At 36.7% G+C, this 24,522-nt stretch overlaps 2 protein-coding genes across 4 annotated transcripts in view; both read right to left on the bottom strand.

Annotated features, from left to right (window-relative positions):
• Positions 1 to 581: 581 nt before the first annotated feature.
• SAP30L (SAP30 like) lies at positions 582 to 7,654 on the bottom strand. The gene is made up of 4 exons (XM_081934967.1): positions 6,786 to 7,654; positions 3,568 to 3,690; positions 2,121 to 2,219; positions 582 to 2,033 (listed from the first exon to the last, which is right to left on the bottom strand). The coding sequence occupies exons 1-4, from the start codon at positions 6,969 to 6,971 to the stop codon at positions 1,908 to 1,910; spliced, it is 534 nt and encodes a 177-aa protein (XP_081791093.1). The 5' UTR covers positions 6,972 to 7,654; the 3' UTR covers positions 582 to 1,907.
• A 7,377-nt stretch (positions 7,655 to 15,031) lies between these two features.
• Positions 15,032 to 24,522, bottom strand: part of GALNT10 (polypeptide N-acetylgalactosaminyltransferase 10) — an 87,328-nt gene continuing 77,837 nt past the window's right edge. For all 3 annotated transcript variants that reach the window (XM_081934957.1, XM_081934959.1, XM_081934958.1), the window contains exons 11-12: positions 20,950 to 21,099; positions 15,032 to 20,622 (exon numbers count right to left, since the gene is read on the bottom strand). In XM_081934957.1, coding sequence (XP_081791083.1) covers positions 20,455 to 20,622; positions 20,950 to 21,099 — 318 coding nt within the window. In that variant the 3' untranslated portion in view covers positions 15,032 to 20,454. The remainder of the gene's footprint in view (positions 20,623 to 20,949; positions 21,100 to 24,522) is intronic.

Genomic DNA, 24,522 nt, shown 5'->3' with positions numbered 1-24,522 from the left:
GAACTGATTACTTGTGTAAACAGCTAGTTGTTGCAATTTTCTGTAGTAATTTAGTTGCTGAAACTTTGTTATTTGCATTACAACTCCTAACAATATAAAACTAAAAGGTGGTCATAGGATGCCAATCTCTGTTGAGAAATTATGTCATTGTCATTGTATTCCTAATGCGAATATTGAAGTTACAAATATTCAAATACAATTTTGTTATGCATTCAGTTATAAAAATCATTTAGTATATTTGATTTCTGGTTTAGCATTTCAGGGAAGGAAACAGTGGGACTTGGTGAACTTTAAAATGCAAAGCAGCACTCTGAAATATTTTAGTTTTCATTATATATCCATGTATTTTTAAATTTAAAATGTACATTAAAAGGACATATTGTATGATGAAACTGAAGTAGATGAAAATATCAACTTTTAAAGTGGCATTCAGTTAATTGGAGTAACATAAATTGGTGATCTATTTGCAACAAAAATAAAACATGGCTATATAAATGAACTTTTGCATTTGCTGAGATGTACATTGTAGGTTTTCACATCATTAAATTTTGGGGAAAAAACTACCAAAGTTTGTCTCCTAGCACCTTATAGAACAACATTTTATCTTTATTTGAACTTAAAAAATGTTTTTAAATATTTTTACAAAATTTTGAAAAATGTTTTTTTAGGACAGCAGGAAAGAACTAAGAGGTCCTTAATTCAATATTAATAGTAAACGTAATGTGAAAACTGCTAATGTAGTGTAGTTCTATGCCTTACTTTAGACAACTGCTGAATAATGTCAAACTGATCCAGAATGTTTACTATATAAGGTAACCTACAGGGCATTTTAAAATGCATTTATGCCTTTTGGCATTACAAAATATGGGAGTAAAAGACCAAAAAGATGTTAAACTCCAAGCAGAATAGGACTTATAGGAAGAACCATTTAGAGTAGACTATAATGTCACTTTCCCCACATAAGTAAATGAAGAACAAGCTTTGTGTGTGCACAGTGATTATCTGGACTATGGGCAAAGACAAAGAGAACCTTATAGTTACTCTGCATTTTAAAACATGATACCTAGAACAAATAAATGGCTCGACATGGCATTTGTTCTCACTATCAAAATGAAGATAAATTGAAGCCACTGCCAACTTTATTAATTATTACTGTAAAGTGTTTGCTTTGCAGCCTCATCAGGACTAGACTGAGATTCCAATTACTTAAAAAGAGCTCATAGTAACTTGAAATTATTTATAGCTTCAATTTGTGTGTGTGTGTGTGTGTGTGTATTAAAAAAACAGGAAATAGCATGAATCTGTGGCAACTGCTCTCTATTCAATAGTTTGTTTGAAAAACACATTTAACACATTAGAATTTGTGTAGTCATGACATTCTAATAAATATTAATGAATGAGTTATGCTAGACAATTTCTATGTTTCAATATAAAAACTGATCATATATGCAAAAAAGCTAGCATTAGAAATTTTTAGCACCCATGAAAATCTGAGATATTTAGTCTCAAAACAAGTAATTTTATGTGGTTTAAATGAGAATTTAGAAGTTTAACTGGTCTGTGCCTTTAAATACTATGTGAGTATGATATGATTCTATTCAAGAATGCCAAATTCATGCATAGTTTATGTTACAATCTGTAACATAAGTCAATTTCTTAAACAGTCATTGCTTTGGGCTTCTTGAGTTTGTTTTAATCTTTCCTTCAAGTTAAAGACCAGGCTTTGAAACTGCAAAGGTTTTCATACACATTTTGAAATTATTATAATATGGGGATCAACTTTGCTTTGTTTTCTTATGTATATTTTAATTTACAAAAAAAAATCTTATTTTTTAAAAAAGTATTTATAATGCACCTGATGTTTTTGTTAATATTACACTTGTCTGAGTCCATAGTCTACCTAACTTTCATTCCAGTTTACTGCTTTCTGTTTTCTGATCCAATCTGCTCTTGTTGCTTTTTACCATGTAGATAAAGTAAGCAAGAGTTTCTTTTTCATTCACTGGGATGTTCCTGAAGTGACGACTGACAGTCTGAAAAAAACAAATAATTTTTTAAAATAAAAATATTTTTCTAGAAGGAAAATGCATATGGAAATCATAAAGTTTTCACTGACTTACTTCTGCCAACTGAGCTTTATTGAGACCAGGTCTGGTTTGTAATTTGTAATGTCTTTTGTAACGGCGCAAAGTGTTTACTTGAAGCTGAAACAAGTCAACCTAAAAAGTGGCAAATGAAAATATATATATTTAGTTTGACAACTGAAAAGAGTTAAACCTCTATAATGCGTTGCATTTTAATAGCAAAAAGCTTCTTTACAATGTATATAAAGTTGCACATGTTGATCTTTTTCCAGGGTTATGTGATAGGATAGCCATGTGACCCAAGGAGGACAATGCAGGTGTTTTAAAAAAATTGCAGGGGCAACTTTAGTGATGTAATGTGCTTCAACACACCTTTTCTTTAAAAGCACTGCATTCCTAAAAATTATGCAGAAAAAGCAAGATATGAAAAACCCTCTTACTTTGAAATTCCTAAATACTTATTTGTACTAGGAAATTTGTAGATGATTACATGTATACAACATGTAACATGTTTTCAGCATCATATAAGTGTCTTTGTTAAGTTTTTCTTCAGAATTTTGAATGCTATGAACTTAAGAGAATGAAAGCAAGTATTTGCACAATATGTTAATACCTCAAAAAATTGTAGAACTGAAAATTGGGAGAAAGGGACAATCAGATTAAGTGATTTGTAACATTAAAAAAGCAAAGAAAGAGGACTTGCTAAAGTTACATGATGTAAACATGACACAGATAGATGCTGAGTAGTGAGAGATTCAGGACAAATAAAAGTTAAGGACTTGCTCAAACTCTTCATGTTTATTCAAGATATAGTAATGATCATCAATGTGATAACTTAGGGTTCCTTTATAAGGGAAGATAGAAATTAGCAGATAGCTGCTGTGGCTGTTCTTGAGCAGATAACCAGTGGAAAGTTAAAGCAATTCAGAGACAGTATCAAGACAGTTTTAATCTGCTGTATCCAAAATTGCTCCATTTTCTAGGTGTCTTAATTCAGGCCTGAATTGTGACCAAAAATTGTGAACGCTTCTGAATTCATGATTTACACTATTCAAAGTTTGTGTTATGGAAAAAAGATATAGCAATAGCTCTTAGACTTGTATACCGATTTACAGTGCTTTCCAGCCCTAAGAGGTTTACATAGTCAGCATATTGCCCCCAACAATCTGGGTTCTCATTTTACTGACCTCGGAAGGATGGAAGGCCGAGTCAACCTTGAGCCTGGTGGGATTCGAACTGCCAAATTGCAGTCAGCTGGGAGTCAGCAGTAGTCTGCAGTACTGCACTCTAACCACTGTGCCATTGCAGCTCATATACTGCCCCAATGTGATTTATATGTTTAAAATTGTATGAAATCAGAATGTTCTGAGCACTAATCATTAGAGTACAATTGTAATAAATATTATGCTGCTTTTAGGAAGTGTAATTAAATTTACAAAAATATAATCTGAACAGTAAATCTCAATTTTATTATATAATTCACCTCTGGAACATCTATTTCATGCTCTGGAGAGTCTCCCCCATCATCACTGGTTTTTCTTTTCCTTTTATTTCGGACACTTTGAATGAAGTTCTTGTGGAAATCACATATATATAAGTGTCTTACCTAAAATTAAACAAGAAAAATATTAAATAGCACAATGCTTACAACAGTAAAAAGAACAAAAGAAAATCTGAGAACTTTCAGTGCTACGAATTTGAGCTCCTTTTGAAAAAAAGGTTTTCATATGTTCATTTAAGAGCCATTGCTCATCAAAAAGGTATGACAGAAGAAGAGCTACTTGATTTTTTCAGTTTTGATTCATTTTGTGTCACACTTTCTCAGCCCAACTCACATCCAGTTGTTGTGAAGAAAATTGGAGGAGATAGATGTGTTGGATATGTTTACCGCCTTGAGTTATTTGTAAAAATAATGAAGGCAGGATATGAACAAATAAACAAAAAATTTTTTTTGCCCTTATGTAATGATATACTTACAAGTAAGAAAGAGGAGAAAAGTACACTGTGACATCACAAAACATATTTTTTCATTTTCTTTTAATCTCAGCTTGCTGTAGACAAGCTGCTAATAATCATAAAATCCCTTAAAATCAAATTTTGAAATAAAAAAATCAAGTATGTTAGAATTTAATAGAGTTAACAAGCCTCCCCCAAAACCCTTATAAGGAACTATTATGAAAGAAATTTAGGGAGGCATGAAAAAGTTGGGGATAACAATATTGCTATCCAGTATTGAACTGTGATAAATTCCAGTTATTATTAGCTCTAGGCTTGGATACTTCCTATAAGCTGTTAAGAATTGTTGGATTAAGTTGGGGTATAAATTAATAAATAAGCCAACACTTCCCGGGGATCATTGTCCATTGATAAAGGAATCTGATTGTTCCTGAATTATGGTGTTTTTTCCCCTTACACACGCGCAACACATAATACACATTTAGTAAACAACCTGTGACCCCTTGGCGCATCACTTCACAGATACTACAGTACCTTACCAGATTTCTTGATGCATTCACCAATGGCAGAGATTCTTATATGAATGAAAATTCTTTTAAATTCAGGGAGACATTCAGTGATATATCTGCCTTGAAAGTAACCCATTTTGATCTATACAGCGCAGTCAAACATTAGGAGTTGACTATAGGATATGCTTTGACATATTGTATTGTCATTAAATACTTTATGATAATTTTAGGTCATAAAATGCTTTATAAAATTAGCCAAATTTCAATTCCACAGGAATCATAGATCCTGAATGCATTCTATAAGTTAGCTCATTTGAAGTATCTTGGTACAAGATATACTGTTTTACCCAATCATAGACACAAGCATTTTAGTAATTAATATATATATATATATATATACACATGAACTTGGCAGAATATTGCAGAATTATAAGATGGTAGTTGTTGTATGCATGAAAGGGATTGAATGATGCAGCAGAAACTTCTAGTCACAAAACCTATTTCCGGAGCCTTACAGTTAGTATACTAATGGAATGTATCTAATGGAGTGAGTACTAGCTTAATTAAAATAACTAATTTAGTAGACAATTAACTAGGACTATTTTGGATATATTTCTCTTCAGAAAAAATAGTTAACCTTTTCCATTATTGCTTTCATATTTTCTTTGGCAGTAATTGTGTTGAAAGAAATGAAATCATTAAAGTTTATACTTCTCATTATATTTGATTCCGGTTAAAAGCGTTAACTATAGACTACCTAATAGGTAACAGAAACAGTCTTGCTAGACATCTACTGATACTTTATGGATTTTTTATGTAGTGTGGAGGGGAAACTGCCTGGAAGTAATCTCATTGCAAGTTTTAATTTAGAACGTTTAAGTAAAGTACATTAAAAGAGACCTAGAAAAAATGCCTTCCACTCCTTTAATTCCTCAATGAAGTCAGGTTTAATTTGGATTGTGCTTTGTTGACAAATCCTAATATATAATCTGTATGAATACAAACAATCGTTACTACTACATATAATGTGTGAGTTAAAAATGCCTAATGTGACAGATGGCACAGTAACAATTGGTTGGCAACACGTTAATTTGTTTGATGCCAGCCAAGAAACATGCTTGCTGCTTTCAATTTGATTGCAGTTCACTACTGGAGATTTGACAGTTTTTAAGTGAATTATTTCAAGACTACTAACAATATAGTACAGCAATTAAGATGTCAAAGGAACTTTGGTTTTAGTCTACCCTTAGACACAGAAGCACATATGTGCATTACCCTGAAAATGAAAAGCAGCATATACATCTAATAAATGAAACAACATTCTGAACTCTTTAGCTGGACATTTTATGGGTTAACTTACAAATATATATATTAAGTTCTTTATTAATATTAGCATCTGAAATATGAGATAGCAGATACATAGTGATGGCTATTGATTACAAAGCAAACGTTTTCTCTATTCTTAAATTACAAGTCATAAATAACTAGTCTCTAAAATACTTCTAGTATATTTTTATAGATAATGATATCAGCGTCTTGCCTTTCCCAATCATGCCTTAAGTACAGTTCAACAACAGCTGCAATCCATGCACTTTCCTCCCAACAATATGAAGCTTCTATTTCCTTTTCCCCACCAAGTCTTTTTACCATCACGCACCCTAGAATTTCCAGGTAGTCTCCCATCCAAATATTTATCATTCTCAGTCCTGCTTAGCTTTATTCAAACCAGCTAGATGCTGCCACCTGCTGCGGCTTTGTGCTATTTTTGTCACTTCAGTCCTGAATGAAAAAGAGATTAACTTTGATACTATTGCTATTACGTTTATATGTAAGACAATCATTTTGCTCTGTAAAAAAATAACACAGTTCTCTAAAAATATAATCGGATTTTAATGGTGGTGCGTTTCAGGCACATCTCTATTTACACCCGCTTCTTTACTAGGATCATAAACCAACATACTTTCATTTTAATGCTGCATCATTCAGATTGTTCCTAACACCTTTTCCCAGCATAGGAAAATATTGCTTTGCTGACGCTGGGAATTCTCGCAGCAGCCCAGCAGAATTCGATAAAAAATGCTGCTCTTAAAATTTTAGAGCCATGTAATACAGCAGCACTATTATAACAACAGAAGAGACAGGTTCGGTGCACAATTGCACACACACACACACACACACACACACACACACACACACACACACATGCCCTGGTAAAGCTTCTGCGGTTGCCACTTACACTTTTGTCAATTTCCAGTTTCAGCTTTTTCTGAGAGATGCTCTTTTGGATCCTCTTGCTGAAGGAGGCATTGCCAGCCGGGCGGACACAACGATCCCCGTCGTCGATAAGGCAACAACTTTGTCCGTAAAAAGGGGTGGTAGGAGGACCATCCCGGCTATCTTCCTCTGTGCTGAAACCATTCATCGCAGCCTCCCGCCGGCCTCGGTCGACGAAAGACCAACTTCGCCAGCCTTTGCGCTCGCCAGCCTCCGCCCTTCCCTCTCCGCCCGGCCTATCCCAATCTGGACTCGGCGGGCTTTTAAGGAAACATCTGGAGGGCAGCCGTCAAAGCAACGCTGGCTTTGGCCGCCTCCTCCGCCAGGCGGCTTTCCCAGGGGCCCCGAGGAGCCCCTCACGCCGCCATCCCGCCCAGGGCCCCCCGGAAGCGGTCCTTCGGGGTGGCGGCTTCCCTCGCCTCCCCGAGGAATCGCTTTCCCGCTTCAGCCCGCAGACGCGCTCCGTCTGCCCCGACCCGGTGGGGACCCCAGCCTCGCAAGCAACCCCCCCGAGAGGCGGCGAAAGCAGGGAGGGTCCCACTCCTCGCCTCCTCACGGCCTCCCGACCCGCCGCCCGGCAGCCGACCGAGGACCACGTCCCTTTGGCTGCCTAGGTCACAGTCCCCGGAGCCGGCAGCCCGGTACGGATGGTTGTGCCCAGCTGCCGGCCCCTTCCGCGGAGCTCGTCGGGCGTACGCGACCCGTCGCTCCTGAGCTGCCGGAGAGGCCACCAGGCCACGGAGTCCACCGCCTGCACCGACTCGTTCCCTCGCCCGCCTCGGTCGTCCCTTTCCCACTCCCTCAAACACAAAACCTGTCCGCTCCGCCTCTTTCGCCTCCAAGCGGAAGTCCCGCCCCCGGGCAGCCAGTGGCTAGTGCGGCTCGAGAGGCGGGGCTTGGGCTCCCGCTCAGACCAGGCATTGGCTGAGGTAGCTGCTCGTGCCGATAAGCTCCTTCCTGCGCGAGGGGAGGCAGCCGGAGAGCGTTTGAAGTCCGTGCTCAGGAACGGGCTGGGAAAGCGGTGTGGGAGTTCGGAGGAGGCGGGCGGGCGGCTCCGGAGCTCCGGAGCCAACTTCTGCAGCGACACGCGGGAGACCGTTAGCGAGAGGGCGGGGCGGGCCACGGTTGAGCGTTCGAAAGCCAGCGGCTCTCGTGCACCTCAAAGGCGGAACTGCGTTGCGGAGCTCGGGCGTCGTCGTTGAAGTGGACTTTTGACCAGGAGTGCTTTGGGTCCTGCTTGGGCCGCCTTTTGCTTGTCTGGTTGCTGCAAACTCATAGAGCGTCCCCTCCGCATGATCGGAACGCAGCCCTACCCGTGAAGGGGCAGCGGCGAGATCCCGGGGTGGAAAGAGAAACCGGGAAACCAAAAGGGTAGAGGGAAGGTGCGCGGCGGCATGGACGGTCCCAGAGAACCGGGGTAAAATGAAGGCCGGGAGCTTCCTCTATCCCATAGAGACTCCATTGCAAAAGGTAGTGGACGTCCGGGTTGCAGCTCCTACGGATTTTTGAGGCAAAGATCGTGTGATACAAATTCTTCTGAGAAATAAACTGGGAAGCAGGTAGATCTCTGGAAGCCCCAAAGATGCTTTTTGAAGAGGTAACTGGACTTTCTGATTTTTCTTTGAAGACGTTTCGCTTCTCATCCAAGAAGTTTCTTCAGCTCTGACTGAATCTCTAAACTTCCAACTGTCTGCAAGGAATATAAATCCTTCCATTCCCCACCATACAGCCAGAGCTGAAGAAGTTTCTTGGATGAAAAGTGAAAGAAGACAAGAGAAGTGAAAGAAGAGAAGTCAAAGAAAACCAGAAAGTCCAGTTGCCTCTTGAAAAAGCACCTTTGGGACAACCATGACCTGGATGACTGAGACTCTTCATATACAGGGATCTCTGGACGTTTTTACCTTACTATTTTTCGGCCTAGAAGTGCAGGCATGTGGGTCCCTATTGCACAAGCTGGGTTAGTCTATTGAAGATGCCATGACACTGGAGCCATAAAAGGGTTAATTATGCTGCTCTTAGGTTGAATCGCTGATTATTGGAATTTACTCCACAACAGAATGCAGTGATGCTTGGGCAATTTTGTTGAATATGTTTTTGTCAGCAATACATCTGCTCTGGCTGCCACGCGCTGAGCTATGCACAATTGCCCAGTTGGCCCCAAGGTCACTTTTCATAGTATATGCTACTTATAAATGAACAATTAGTAGATCACCAGAGTGCTCATCCCCCTTGATGGAATGTAAATAATGAAAATTTGCTTTACTTTTTGAGTAGTCAAGAGAAACCTGGAGCCAAAAGTAACTTAAATCTTGTTTTACTTCTTAAGAGGCTTTTAACTGAAACTTTACAGAATTCTACAGATCTAGACCTTTTTTGTTTGTTTGTAACCTTTAGTTATATCCCATGTTTCTTTCTGCCTGAAAAAAATCTGTTAAGGAAGAAAACTATGCAGCATATTTATCTTTAAGCAAGGAGTGTCCAATTAGTGGCCCATGGGTCTCATGCAGCGCTGGATCGCAATGAGGCCCACAATATCTTAACATTATTTATTTGTACCTGACTTTATATTTACAAATAGCTCAAGGCATTGACCATAACTCACACACTTTCCTCCTCTCATTTTCCCCTTAACAGCAACCCTGTGAGGTAGGTTGGGCTGAGAGAGTGACTGGCCCAGAGTCATCAGCTGGCTTTCATGGCTAACGCAGGTCCATTCATGGCCTGTTATTTCTACTCTGGTACCTTAATCACTAGACCAAACTGGGTCTCATTTTTTATCACATATAATAATAATAATATACCTATATATAACACACATATAATCTATATATTATCACATTATTATACATTTTATATGCAGCCCAAAACAATTCTTGTTCTTCATGGCATCCCAGACAAGCCAAAAGGTTGGACACTCATTATTTATGAAAGCTAGCAGCTGTTCATCTGGAAAAGCCCTCTATTTATTGCTCATAATCCTGCCACATATGTATCTTGGCCACCTCTGACTTCCACATGATGTTGCCTTCATCTTTTAGTACATGTGTAAGGCAGCCTTAGGTCATCCTTTGCTGTTCCACCTGTGTTTGTCCTCTTAGCTAACAGCAGCCCAGATCCTTTCAAAATGTGTAAAATTAGATGGAACAGTTTGGTATTCCAATTTATTTACAATAATACAATAGTAGAGTTGGAAGGGACCTTGGAGGTCTTCTAGTCCAACCCCCTGCCTAGGCAGGAAACCCTATACCATTTCAGACAAATAGCTATCCAACATCTTCTTAAAGACTTCCAGTGTTGGGGCATTCACAACTTCTGGAGGCCAGCTGTTCCACTGATTAATTGTTCTCACTGTCAGGAAGTTTCTCCTCAGTTGTAAGTTGCTTCTCTCCTTGATTAGTTTCCACCCATTGCTTCTTCTTCTACCCTCAGGTGCTTTGGAGAATAGTTTGACTCCCTCTTCTTTGTGGCAACCTCTGAGATATTGGAACAATGCTATCATGTCTCCCCTAGTCCTTCTTTCTCTTAAACTAAACATACCCAGTTCCTGCAACCGTTCTTCATATGTTTTAGTCTCCAGTCCCCTAATCATCTTTGTTGCTCTTCTCTGCACTCTTTCTAGAGTCTCCACATCTTTTTTACATTGTGGCGACCAGAACTGAATGCAGTATTCCAAGTGTGGCCTTACCAAGGCATTATAAAGTGGTATTAACACTTCACGTGATCTTGATTCTATCCCTCTGTTGATGCAGCCTAGAACTGTGTTGGCTTTTTTGGCAGCTGCTGCACACTGCTGGCTCATATTTAAATGGTTGTCCACTAGGACTCCAAGATCCCTTTCACAGTTACTACTACTGAGCAAGGTATCACCTATACTGTACCTGTGCATTCCATTTTTGTTGCCTAAATGTAGAACCTTACTCTTTTCACCATTGAATTTCATTTTATTAGATAGTGCCCAATGTTCAAGTTTGTCCAGATCCTTCTGTATCTTAAGCCTATCTTCTGGAGTGTTGGCTATTCCTGCCAGCTTGGTACCATCTGCAAATTTGATGAGTTCTCCATTTATTCCCTCATCCAAATCATTGATGAAGATGTTGAAGAGTACTGGGCCTAAAACAGAGCCTTGGGGTACTCCACTGCATACTTCCATCCATGTAGATGCAGTTCCATTGAGAACTACACGTTGAGTGCGGTTGGTCAGCCAGTTACGAATCCATCTGGTGGTGATGCTGTCTAACCCACATTCTTCTACTTTATCTAGTAGTAGGTTATAGTCTACCTTATCAAAAGCCTTACTGAAGTCCAAGTAAACTATATCGACGGCATTCCTCTGGCCCACTAATTTTGTGGTCCACTAATTCCGTAGCCATTCCAAACTTGTGAGCATTCCCTCTCGCTCTCTCAGAATCTGAGCACTGTCTTCTGCTATATTTCTATCCCATTCTTTCCAGCAAAGAAAGCTGCGTGCAGCTAATCAAAAGCCTACAGCTCTACCAGATATTTGATGAATTTGAAGTTCTTCAATGGGTTCAGGAGTTGTGCTTTTTACCTTGTCAAATGCAACAAAACAAGAGAGCTAGATCATGTCAAAATTCTACACATTTCTTGGCCCCATGTGTGTTCCCTTCCCACGTTATTCTACTGACTTTATAAAAGTGGACCAGCAAACACAGTTTACATTATTTGGACTTGCATTATTGAGATAGAGATGAGTGCATTTGTCCTGCAAAATACCCATAATAGATACTAATCCTTTCCAACCAGGAATGTGCACATAATGTGCATGTGCAGGGGGATATGAAGCACCAGACAGCCTCTCATGTCTGTCTCAAAATATCTTGACATGTCAGCGTGATCTTATGTATTTTCCAGAGCTAATGTGGCACAACAAGGAATCCCATTCCCCAACATGACATTGCTTCATAAGGAGACAGTTACAGCATGTGCACCTATGCCTAATACAAATTATCTTTTTATCCTTGTTCTTGTATTTCAGGCTAGGAATAGATGTTAGGACCCCTATATTATATACCTTTGGATTATTACCCAAGGATCCATTTATTGTCCTAATAAGCTTGGAAGTGCTACATTGCAGTTTATGATGTGAAACATAAAATCACAAGCCAATACAATTATTTTTCATGCATCCATAAGGAATATGACTAAATTAACCACTTATAAGAATGATGTGACATTGGAAACAAAATAGCCTGAATAGCTCGTTTAAAGAAATGCTGCCATCTTAGCAGTATCCAGACATCTTCACCAAAAGCTGGGCTGTCCTGTTGTATGAAAAACAATTAATAATTTAGATAATTGTACCAATCCCTATCTCCACCCCACATGGAGAGCCAATTTGATTTAGGGATTAAGGCACTCACCCTTGAGGGTGACCTTGGGTCAGTCACTTTCTCTCAGAAAGCAATGGCAGATCACTTCTGAAACCTTGCCAAGAAAACCACAGAAACTTGCCAAGGCAGTCTCTAGGAATCAGATGTGATCGAATGGAAGAAAAATAAACTTGACAATTAAAACATTTCTTCTTTTCTATCTTTGTTTTAATATTGTTTTCATTAAGGATGATATGTAAGGGCCTCATTCTGTTTTAAGATAAATGATCTTTAATTAAAAAGTTTCAAATGGCCCAAACACAGCAAATTTACACTATAACAAAAATGATCTTGATACAAATCTTAAACTTACACCAGCACTAGATATTAAATACAACTTTTCTTTATACTGTTATAATTTAAAAAAAAACTTGGACTTCTGAGAGGAGGAAAATAATTTTTTTAGAGTTATTACTTCAAAAATTAAAACAATACTATCAAGAAAAAGCATTAACCTGGTTAATATTACCTTCCCTATATTTTTCTCTGTGTAGAGGGGAAAGTGAATTAGACTTAGAATAACTTTATTGTCACATCAGGCAAATCCTGATAAAGTATCAGGACTTGCTGCAAAAAACTGTCTCATCTTCCTAGCAGTGATCCACCTCAACATTGCAGGAAGCCAGCAATTATTGAGCAACTGTCTGGTAGGATTAAAATAGTGGGAGCAAGGTGGTTTTGTTCTTGGAGTAATTCTTCTGTAGAGATAGATCATGTCTTCTTTGTACATGGTGAAATGACTACCTACTTGCAAACATGCTGGCAACTACCGCAGGCTTCCAGTATGTAAAGGTTGTCTTTTTTCCTTTACATGCTAAAACTTACAGGCTCCAGAACACTGACGTCAGTCAATTGTACTGCTGGTCATGGATCTTTTGAGTAGATACTTACCAGTTCAAGACATCATTAGAGGCAAGAGATAATTGTGTATCTTTTAACAATTATAAAATTAATATAGTTACTGTAGAGTATTAAAATGTTGTCTAGAAGCTAGGAATGACTTTAACATCGCTAGCCATGTTTTAATTAAACCTACTGTAATGCATTATATTTGAAGCTGTCTTTATGTTAAATTTATGTTTTACCAATAAAGAAATAAAGGGAGACTAGTATAGATCTATTTCAAGTTATTGCCCTGGTAGACAGGTCCCACCGGAGAAAAAACACTTGAAGCTACCTTTAGTTGTTCAAACAATACCCACAAACTAGCTGATTTCATTTTAGCTAGCAAGTTGCATGAACCAAATCCATTATTCTAGTTTTGTGCATAGCAATAAAACTGGGTTAATTCCATAAACCATGGTTAATTTAAGCATGTCATGAATACATCTGGATTTTCTTTCTCTTCTCCTTCCAGATTTTTTTTCAATGTAACTCTAGACAGCCTTTTCTCATTTTTTTAGCTATTGTCATTAATGTTTAAATGTTGTATTTAGCTATTCTAGTGAGTTCATAGAAATATTCACTAGACAGATTACTTCAGGAGAGTGTTCTATACTCATTTCTAGTAATAATATTTACCTACACAATGCTTAAAAACAGTGTTTTAAAATTGTAATATTGGCACTTGTATAATCCCTTTACTTTGAAGTCTTTTAACTCAAACATCCAAAATATTATTCCCTGCTAGGCTTCAAAAGATGGGAGATAAATTGAGGTACCCCATGCTATTTTTCATCTTTTAGCATTAATTGCTCTTATAACTGCTCATTGCTTCTTCAGTTTTAGTACTTTATATTGCATCTCAACTTTCCTCTGGTATTTAAGGGAACACATTCAAACTCAGTAACATAATATAGTTTAAAAGGACTTTAGTTCATGGTCACAGTGTTTTTTAGGACTTAAGAAAGTAAACTTAAATCATAACATGCTTATCATCACATTCCCTTTTTCATCCGCCCTATAAAACATACCAGTTGGAGGCAAATGTTTATGAGTATTTAAATTTTGTGCAAATGTAAAGTATGAAAATGTATGCAAACATTGTGTGCCCTATACTAAGGGGTTTGAGAGTTATTAGGGAGGAACTGTCAAATCACTCTTTAAAATTTTATAAAAATTAATATGATCATTCAGCCCAAAGTTCCATTAAAAAGAGTATTTTAAAGAGACCTCTAAGATTTTATTTTTTTCTCCAATAGTAAACATTTATCATGATTGCCTAGTAAGATAAAGATGTATGATTATGGACAACTTGCTTTTCATGTTCAAGATTTTCTGTAAAAAGAATTCACAGAAATAAGCATTTGACAAATATTTCTTACAAAAATGTAATATAAAGGTGATGGTCAATAGCTATTACAAATTAAAGATGACAATACAATATGACCAAATGGCATTTTTGGTTTATAATATTGGTAAGTCCTCACTTAATACTAGTAATTGGGAGAAGAATTTCGGTTGCTAGGCGATGAGGTCATAAAGTGCAATGTCATATGACCACATTAATAAGCAACAGCAACCCAGGCAGTTCCCCAATTGCCATTGTTGTGTAAATCACTGCAGATTGTTAAGTGAGGATATCATGTTATTGTTATTTCTGATTTCTGCTGACTTCCCCATTGACTTTGCTTGCAGGAAGTGGCAGAGAAGTTGGAAATTGCAATCATGTTACCAAGGGATGCTGCAACGATAAGTTTGAGCCACTTGCCAAGTGCTTGAATTGCAATTACATGACCATCGGAGAGTTGCAAGGTTGTAGTTACCAGTCGCTGAAGGAATGGTAGTTAAGCGAGGATTACTTGTATTATTTCATGTAATCGGTTTCTCCTCTCTTTACAAATGCTTTGGCTGTTACAAAACAGAATACTTATACAAGTTTTCAGAAAAAGGACACAATAAAAATTTATTTTAAATATATTATAAAAGAAAGACCATTCAATTCGTAAAAATACTAAACTTGACATCCAAATGATTTCCAGTTAATCAGCGATACTACATTAAAGTGCTAGACATCCTTGATCTCTCCCAACTTCAGACATTGTCCCAAGATGCACAAAATAAATACACAATTTGTGGCAACATCCAATTTAAAAGAAACTGTTAAGCATGCATTACAAAGAGGGAAACTTCTAGAATCCCTGAAGACTTTCTACATATGAGCTGCATTTTTCCTGTTTTTTCCCCCTTAAATCTTTAGCTGCTTAATAACATTGTTGGAAGAGCTAATGTTATACTTACTTTGGTTATGTATAATGGAATGTTATGAACTTAGTGCATATAATTTTCTTCATGATAAAAAGTTCTACCTACCACAAGATATGCTTGTATGCTTTTAAATTCATTCAAATTAAAACCCCTTTTACCTACTAGAATGTGCAGGTATCTCTAATTGATGATAAATCTATTGGAGAGCTTAGAACAGAATGTAGTTCAAAAATACTATTGTAAGTAGACCTCAAATTGGGCTATTTTTAAAAATGGTTATCTTGATCTAAAAATGATATTTAAGAATGATAAATAAAGTTTGTAAAACTTGTTTTAACTATCCAAACACAACTACAACAGTGTCTCTTAATTTAAAGCATTTATGTACTCTGTTTTAATATAAGAAAAAAAGAGGCATTTTGTTAAAAAAAATCAACTTATCTTTTATACTGTCTGTAATATATTTCCTTGGAGGCTCTACTTCCTATGTTGGAGCCCAGCTGAGATTAAAACCTAGCTGGGAGAAAAGCACCTGTAGGAAGTCAATATAGGAAGGTAAAATAAATCCCTTACTTGGGGAAGACTTGCTTGGTTCTTTTAAGATCAGTTATGAATTCAAAGTATTTAAAAACCTTCAGCAGTAGTTGTTTAAAATCTAGTTCACTGTGATTGTTCACCAAGATAATACTATTTCTGGAAAAAGTCTATGTACTTTGAGCATGTTAAGGACATTTAGGAATAGGATGCCTCAATTTCTAAACAATTAGTGGCATAATTTTATATGCAGTAATAATGGGAGGCATAGTATCAGACTGCACTAAAAATAATCCAAGACACAGAAACCTTGTGCAGCTCTTCAGCCAGAAATTTTGATTTTGTTTTAAAGAGAAATTACTCGCTTTATGCTAGTTTAAATTATGTCAAACTAGCAATTTTATATCAATGTCAGCACTCTGTGAATAGTTCTATAAAACATCCCCCCCCCCAAATGTGAATATTTTTATATTGTAGATCTATAAGAAAAATGAAGATCAAAATAGAAACGTAAATCAATGAATTTACTGTTTGCATGATAAAAAAAATTATATGGACTACTAATCTTCTACAGACAGCCTTTGACTTATGACAGTTGGGACTGGAATTTTGGTTGCAAAGCAATATGGTTGTTAAACAAATCATCACATGACTGAACCAGATTTTCCAGCCATTTTTATAAGAGTTAAGCAAATTACCAGAGAATCACATGGTCACCAAAGTGAATCGCACAGTTGTTCAGCAAATCCAGTTTCCCCTATTGACTTTCCTTGTTGAAGCCAGCTGTGAAGGTTGCAAATCGCAGTCATGCAATCACAAGATCATGCAACTGTTGTAAATGTGATTGGCAAGCATTCAATTTCAATCACGTGACCACGGAAACTGGTGCATCATAATTTTGAGAACAAGTTGAAAGTCACTTTTTTTGAGACTGTCGTAACTTTGAACCATCAATTAAATGAATAATCATAACTCAAGTACTACAAGTACTACAGTATTTGACTTTGTCATTATTTTTATCTGGAGCAATATGATCAGAAAATGGCCTGACAATATCAATAAATAGCAACCACTTAGTATAGTAAACAGATTTTGTTGTACTATTCACATTTCTGGTATGGAAGCTATCAGATCCTAAAGATGATTAAAAGAAATACCACTATGAAAAAGTATTCAAGCATATATGAAAATGTAAACAGTTTGTTTTTTTTACCACAGCCCTATTAGTAATTAAATTTATATGCCGCCCATGTCATGTTTCGAGGCAACTAGGTATTGGGAAGAATGCTTAATATCACATATAATTATTATATTTTGATAGGCTTGGAAATTCACTGCAGAAATTGAGGTTAACACTTTCATATTTGTGTGCCACCATCTAGGACTAATAGTCAGGATGTCTTGTGGAGATTAATACCTCCCAATACTTGCACTTGTAAGTGAAGTGAAATGTCAGAACCCAGGGATTCTCAGGTTTTCTAAATTATCCATCGTCCTTCCATCTTGCAATCTGAACTTAAAATAAAATCATACCCTCAAAATATCACTAACAGCACATAGTACATAAATCTTGTACATTTCATACCTATTTTACTCTTGTCCAGCAAGGCACTAGGAAATTGTTCAAGTTTAAGCTTTTGTTGTACGTTTGCATTTTAAAAGGCACTTCTTTATTTTAATGATGCTGTTATGTTCAATTTTACTGACACTCTAAGGGGGCAAGTGTATGCAAAAGTTTTCCAAAACAAACAGTTCCCTGCAATTAAGATCTGTAGTTGGTTTCCAAAAGTATACGTAGCATCACAACTGGCCACGATAGTTCACTTCATAAAAGGTAAACAGTCAAAATGGTGAGTTAAAACTATACTGAATCACTGCAACTTAGGAACCACCTATTTACAATAATTTAGAATGCCTTATGGAACAGCATATAAAAAAGCAACTTTGTAACAATTTTATCATTTTGCAAGCTGTCTCCAGGCTTAAAAGTGGTGTGTGCTTGTGTGATGATCTATAAAGTCCTACACAACTTGGAATGAGGTTCTCTGAAGGACTGTTCTTTCTGAATCTTCCTTGGCTTTTAGATCTTTGATAAATATTTTCTTTCGCTCCACCACCAAGAGAGATATGTTTGATGTGAATTCTAGAAAAGGCCCTGTTGATGTCTGTTACCAGAGCTTGGAGTTGCCTTTCCCAAAGTCATCCTTTCAATCATTGGGTAAAAATATTGTTACTTAGGCTGACCTTTAAGTATATTTTGACTGCTAAATTAGGCATATATACTATTGTTTTCATCATACAGCTTTAATTATGTTTTCATTTTAAATGTAATATTTGTGTAAATTGTTAACTTCCTGGAAAGTTTTTATCAGGATTTAAGTCTAATAAATGAATAAATATACGGTCGCAATACCCACTATTGTTCTGTAGACTTAGCACCGATAGATCTGATCCTCATGTAAAGTGTGCTTGCTACTTGAGGTCAAATAGTGTGACTATTAATCTTTATAGTATGTCCTAGTAAATTTGGGAAGTTAAATGTTTATTTTTACCGTAACTAGTTGATAAAATTTCCAGAGGGAGTATTGACATACATGCAGTCTGGAAAGTTTATAGAACATGTTTTTTATGATTATAAATAAATATGAATGTGGACTAATTATTTACAAACACGGTAAAATAAATGTTCATTTCTGAACTAGTCAACTATTACTATAACAAAACTTTCAAGAGTTCTAAAAGAATCATTACTACTAGAAATCAAGAAATACTAATCTGTCAGTTTATTTGGCAAAAAAATGACAAATATATTATTGCTGCAGAGAAATCAAAAATTTTCACTGTCCCTCTTAAGATTTAATTTCCGTTCAGTTTCCAATGGATTGTCAGTATTGCCATATTAGATGTAAAGGCCCTAATTATAACCTGATTAGGCGTATACTTTAGGACTGGGGTGGTGAACCTATGGCACATGTGCCACAGGCATATGGAGCCATTTGTCAGGGCATGCGAGGCGTTGCCCTGTCAGTTGAGTTCAGCCTTTTTAAAAGCCATTTTTTGCCCGCCCCAGACTCCATAGGAACCTGGGGAGGGCGAAAAGAGCCTCCCCGCCCCTCCCAGAGGCCCTCCGGAGGCTTCAGGAGCTTCCCTGAAGCCTCCGGAGCGTAAAAAACTGGCCCTAGGGCAAACCGGAAGTTTGGGAACGGACTTCTGGTTTGCTCGTAGGGTCGGTTTGAGCCCTCTGGAGGCCTCAGGGTCCTTCAGGAGGCTTCCCTGAAGCCTCCGGAGGACTAAAAATGGCTCTATGAGCAAACCGGAAGTCCAGGTTTGCTCATAGGGTCCGTTTTAGTGACTTCCGGTTTGCTTGTAGGGTCGTTGTTTGCCCTTTGGAGGTTTCAGGGAAGCCTCCTGAATGTCCCTGAAGTCTCCAGAGAGGTGTGGGAGGCTGTTTTTGCCCTTCCCAGGCTCCTATAAAGCCTCTGGAGCCTGGGGAGGGCAAAAAAAGCATGCAAAAAATGGGGGGAGCACCCCTCATGCACGTATGCGCACTGGGGATATCGCGCATTGCATTATGGGTGCGGCACGCCCACGCACAACCCTCCTGTGCTCCCCCCCTTATGGCACGCGAGCCAAAAAAGGTTCGCCATCGCTCCTTTAGGAAATTAATACTTACAATCTGACTTTATTCTTAAACCTGCCACATATGATTTGTCCAATGCCTACCTGTTATCACAGATATCTGGCATTCATATCTGTGAACATTGTGTAAACATATACTGATTGTTATATATTATTTAATTAGGCCCATCATGAAAAATCAAACATCAAGTTAAAATGGTAACTGGTCATGTACACCAGCGGCCCACAACCTTTTGGGCACCAAGGACTGGTTCCATGGAGTAGGTTTTTCTGCGACTGGACGGGGCTAGTTTTCCATGGTGCCTGCATCCCATGGATGAGGCTTAGCTTGTTTGCGCCGCAGTTTCTGGCATGCCGCAGACCAATGCCGGTCCAAAAATTGGGAGTTGGGGACCTCTGATGTACAGTATTTACTGCTACTAGTACTATAAATTATGGTATGCAAGAATAACACTAATAAGTTTATTCTTGTCTTAATTGACATTTTACTGTAATCTACATGTTTCCTGATATTTAGTTATGTCAGTTATTTAGAAATTTTCAATGATGTTTCATTCTTGCAGCTTCTTAACTAAAAACTGAAAAAGGAAACAAAATGAAAGAAATTGCATAATCAAAATTTGAATAAAAGACATTTTCACATGAATTCATTTTTGAATTCTAGCTGTGTCCCTCTATACACTTCACAGGTTGTTACTGTTTCCAAATCTATAATTATAATAATGCAGATTTCTAGACTTCTTGCTAATGGGGACGAATTATCCAGACACACAGATGCAGCATCATCAAAGTAAAGACTGGCCTGATAGTCACTCTCTCCTGAGATTCTCCCTTTTTCATTTTTTAGAAAATTATTTTTTTAAAAATTGTCATATCCCCTGTAAAAATTATGACTGTAATATTTACATATAAATAATGTCTTTAAAGATCAAGATTCTTATTAAAGGTTTCCAAGACTGTTGAATTTGTATGTTCAAATATCCATTGTTGTGTTGGAGATGAAGGATTGCACATGTTCATGAAGATTTTTCGATCACTTTCATTACAGTCCATGCAGCTGCCACTTACTGGGTGATAAAGTGTCTTGTCCTGAAGACGAAAGTTAAAATTAGTCTCACTAAATGTACTGTTTTATTGTTTAAACAAGCTTCCTAAACAAGTTTTGCATAAATAACTTGTTTCATATCAAAAGTCAATATATTATCCAACAGACTTTATTTGGAAACATGTTTTGCAAAAGAGGAATATTGTTAAATTTTTGAAATTATGACGGTATTTGCTCCTTGAATCTCTTCTTCTGAACAACATATTATTAATAGCTACTTTTGTTTTTTTCTATTATTTAAACAAAAAAGGAAGCGTCATTCAAAATGTTACAAGGTGATCACACCATTTGATTCAACTACATCTACTTACTTTTCGATATTTCCATAGCTGATTTCCTTTCATTCCATGACAGTCATAAAGGGTGACTGGGCTATTGTGGGAAATAGCATCAAAGCAATATTTCTTTGCGTGTTGAGGGTCTCCTGGACGGATATCCTCTCGCCAGCTGAATGTGAATACCTATTTAATAAACGTATGCTATCAGAAATAAATGAGGAAAAACCCATATTTTTCTTTAGATAGTTACTTAATTTTTAATAATTTATTTTGGGGCAAGAAATTATGTATCACAATAAAAGGCTGCCATTATGTGGTCAAAGATGAGCATATTAAAGTTTTGTATGCTGTTATGAGTCTTTCAAACATTGTCTTTATATATCATAGAGAGGAATTATGCAAGAATTGATGCCGTAGATGCCTTAAGTCAAGAACCCAATCTAGTTGATATATTTATGTCTTCTGCCTCTTGACAGTCATAGACAGTCCTGTGGATTGGGCCATGGCCACTAAGATGGTCTATTTCAGCAATGGTAAGTAGAATTGTGTAATTATGATTATCATTAACAGCAATTATTTTCCACTGTTTTGATGATATGCAGCATTGTCATTCAATATTTAAAAAGTGTTTTGGAGTATGTGCCAACACAAAAACACTTTTAAATTGGCCTATTAGCACTCATTGGTCTGTGATAAATGATTTTACATTTTGTGACAGAATCAGTCATTGTAATTCATTTTTCAAGAATAGCTGCTTTGAGATCCGTGAAAGAATATTCTACAAAGCCTTCATTGGTGAAATACTTACTCAGTGATTTTTGAAAGATTTCTGAATTGTGTTCGCAAATATTTGCTAATTTCAAATGATAAATGCTACAATGAAGGTAATATAAGTGTGCTTTATTGGTCTCTAGGTGGCATTTACTGCATGAACTGATAAAGACTTGGAGTGAAAGTGTGGTAAAAATGACAGACGTCTGACTGGAGTTTGATATAGTCTCTTGTCCATAACTCTATAATAAAAATATTCACAAATCTTAGTTTTAAAAGACAATTTAGGGAGCAGGAATTGAGGAAGTATTGTTCTAAATAGTAATATTGCCATAATGTGATGACATATATTTTCCAAGTAATTTTTAACCCTCTTCCAACTGCTCTACGTATATTATATTTATATATCCATACTATGTGAACATAATACTGTATTTACCTCCCAGTATTATATTTGATTTGATTGATTTTTTAAATTCTGCTTTTATTACTTTATAACTTAAGGTGGCAAACTTACTTGATACTTCTTCCTCCAATTTTCCCGACAACAACCCTGCAAAGTGGATTGAGCCGACAGAGTACATAGTCCAAAGTCACCCAGTTGGCTTTCATGCTTAAAAGGGGTGGAACTAGTCTGATAAAGTAGGCAATATATAAGGAATTTAAAATGATTTGTTACTACACTATATAAAATATCAGAAAACTGTTCCATTGGAAGAGGCAGGGCCGAAGTCGCGACGATACAGCATGCAATCTCAATGCTCTGAGATCGCAGTTGACAGTTTTGCCACTGGGGGAGGGGGTCCAAATGGAACTAAACCGTCCCGCAGAACAGGAAGAATACGTCTTACTGATCTCAGGGACATCACAAAGTCCCTGATTGATCCAAGAGAAATTCTTCAAGCCGGTGACAAAAAATCCAGCCATTTGGCTGACGAAGTCGGGGCGGCACCAAAACGGGAGGATATAGAAAGAGAAAGTGTTTCCAGCTGGTGAGGAAATTTTATTGTTTTAAGAGTGACTGCCTATAAAAAACTTAAAATAAATTTAAATTGGAGAACAGAAAAAATAAGCAGCGGAATTAAATTTGGAATAGTTTTTGACTGGGGGTTATCTTTTTTCTTTCTCAATGCTATCTTCTCGGACAGAATTTATGTAAGACCTTTAAAACGAACGGACTAAGCTTTCTTCATATATTTTTCTTTTTTTCATTACTCTCTGTAACCTATGGTCTAAAACTCTCATCTGTCATTACTGTGGACGTTCTTTTTAACTCATTTAAGAATTGGACTCTTCAACTTGAAATACAAAAAAGACACTTTCTTTTTAAAAAGGAAAGAATTTGGGGCATTGGGGCTAACACTGCGGAAGTTAGGCTTTCTGTATTGGAAACAAAACACCTTTACTTTTTTCCACGGACTATCTCGGTTGGTACCTCAAGGTCTTATTGCTTGTTTACAGAGAGAGATAAGAAGAAACAGATGTTCCTTTGAGGTATTTCTAACCAGAGAAGGGTGATTAAAAGCTACTAAATTAGAATAACAGCGTTTACATAGTTGAAAACAATGGCACTATCACAGCAGGAGAAAGAGGCTTTAAGTCTGCAAAAGATATTTTCAGAAATACAGAAGCTATCAAATACACGCAAGATGATTGAGAAGAAATTGGATGATTTAATCCATTTAACAGTAAAATATGATGGGGAAGTTGAAGATGTTCATCAAATGGAGAAAGTGGCAGTTAAAATTCAAAAAAATGAAGATGAAAATGATTATAAAGAAATTAAAACTGCTGATACTTATGATGATGGGTTCGATGAAAATGAAAAGAGTGGAATATTGAAAGAGGAATTAAATGGAGGGGAAACTTACTCCAGATGGCAAGATACAGAAGAAGAAAAAATAAAAGAATTTATGGACCTAAAGAGAGAAATCTTTTCAGCAATAGTTTTGATAACACCACTGACAATTATAGATAAGTTGATTGAGGAAACAGAAGAAGGGCATCGAAATTACATGAGAGATTTTATAAGCAAAGAGCTGCTAAGAGGAGTCCATACAAAGTTGATTAAAGAGAAGCTAAGAAGACTGATATCACAAACAGCAGAAGATATGAGTTTGCCTCGTTATTGGAAAGGTACAGGTTGATAGATGGAAGAATATAACTTAAAACTAGCTAAACTTAGTGAAATTTAGTGATAATAGATATAGTTAAACAAATAATTGATAATGATAATAATGTATACTATATGTAGTGTCATGATAAGTAATAATGGGATATGAATATTGAATGGTACCCATGAAATGAAGATTAGAAAACGTCTTGGATTATATATAAAGATGAATAAATACATTAAAAAAGAGAGAACTAAGTTAGATATAGTTAAGTTTTGAATATTAGGGGGGATAATATACGATATAGTTAAATAAAGGAGGGATAATGATAACAAGGTATATATAGGCATGGGTACAACATAAGGAAATTGAATATAAATTGCAAATAATGATTTGGAAAGAAGGATTAGAAAATTTTGTTATCGAATATTATGGATGTTTAGCTAGAATAGGATATAAAGATTCAGTGTTATTGGAGGATTTTAGAAATAGAAATGAAATGCCAGTATGTGGTTATGTATTAAATTTTGGTATATTTTATGATGAAGGACGTTTAAACAATTATAGTCAAATGTAAATGGAGGTATGATGATGGTAACGTATAAATATCTTAGTTAAAACACTTGAGTTAATATGAATTATGCTTGATGACTGTGGAAGAGATGCACAAAAGCCTTTTGTAACCAACTGATACACTTTCTACAGTATGCAAAAAAAAAAA

Source organism: Natrix helvetica (assembly GCF_964273705.1).
Source record: "Natrix helvetica genome assembly, chromosome: 1".
Taxonomy (NCBI): Eukaryota; Metazoa; Chordata; class Lepidosauria; order Squamata; family Natricidae; genus Natrix; species Natrix helvetica.
Note: the sequence above shows the minus strand (reverse complement) of the source record. Positions and strands in the feature narration are given on the sequence as shown.

Bases quoted from the DNA above. Each gene is read 5' to 3' on its own strand.
- SAP30L (XM_081934967.1), bottom strand. From the start codon at position 6,971: ATGAATGGTTTCAGCACAGAGGAAGATAGCCGGGATGGTCCTCCTACC. The intron at 2,220-3,567 runs GTGAATTATATA...GCCACTTTTTAG, and splicing joins ATGAAATAGATGTTCCAGAG to GTTGACTTGTTTCAGCTTCA. The intron at 2,034-2,120 runs GTAAGTCAGTGA...TGTTTTTTTCAG, and splicing joins ATAAAGCTCAGTTGGCAGAA to ACTGTCAGTCGTCACTTCAG.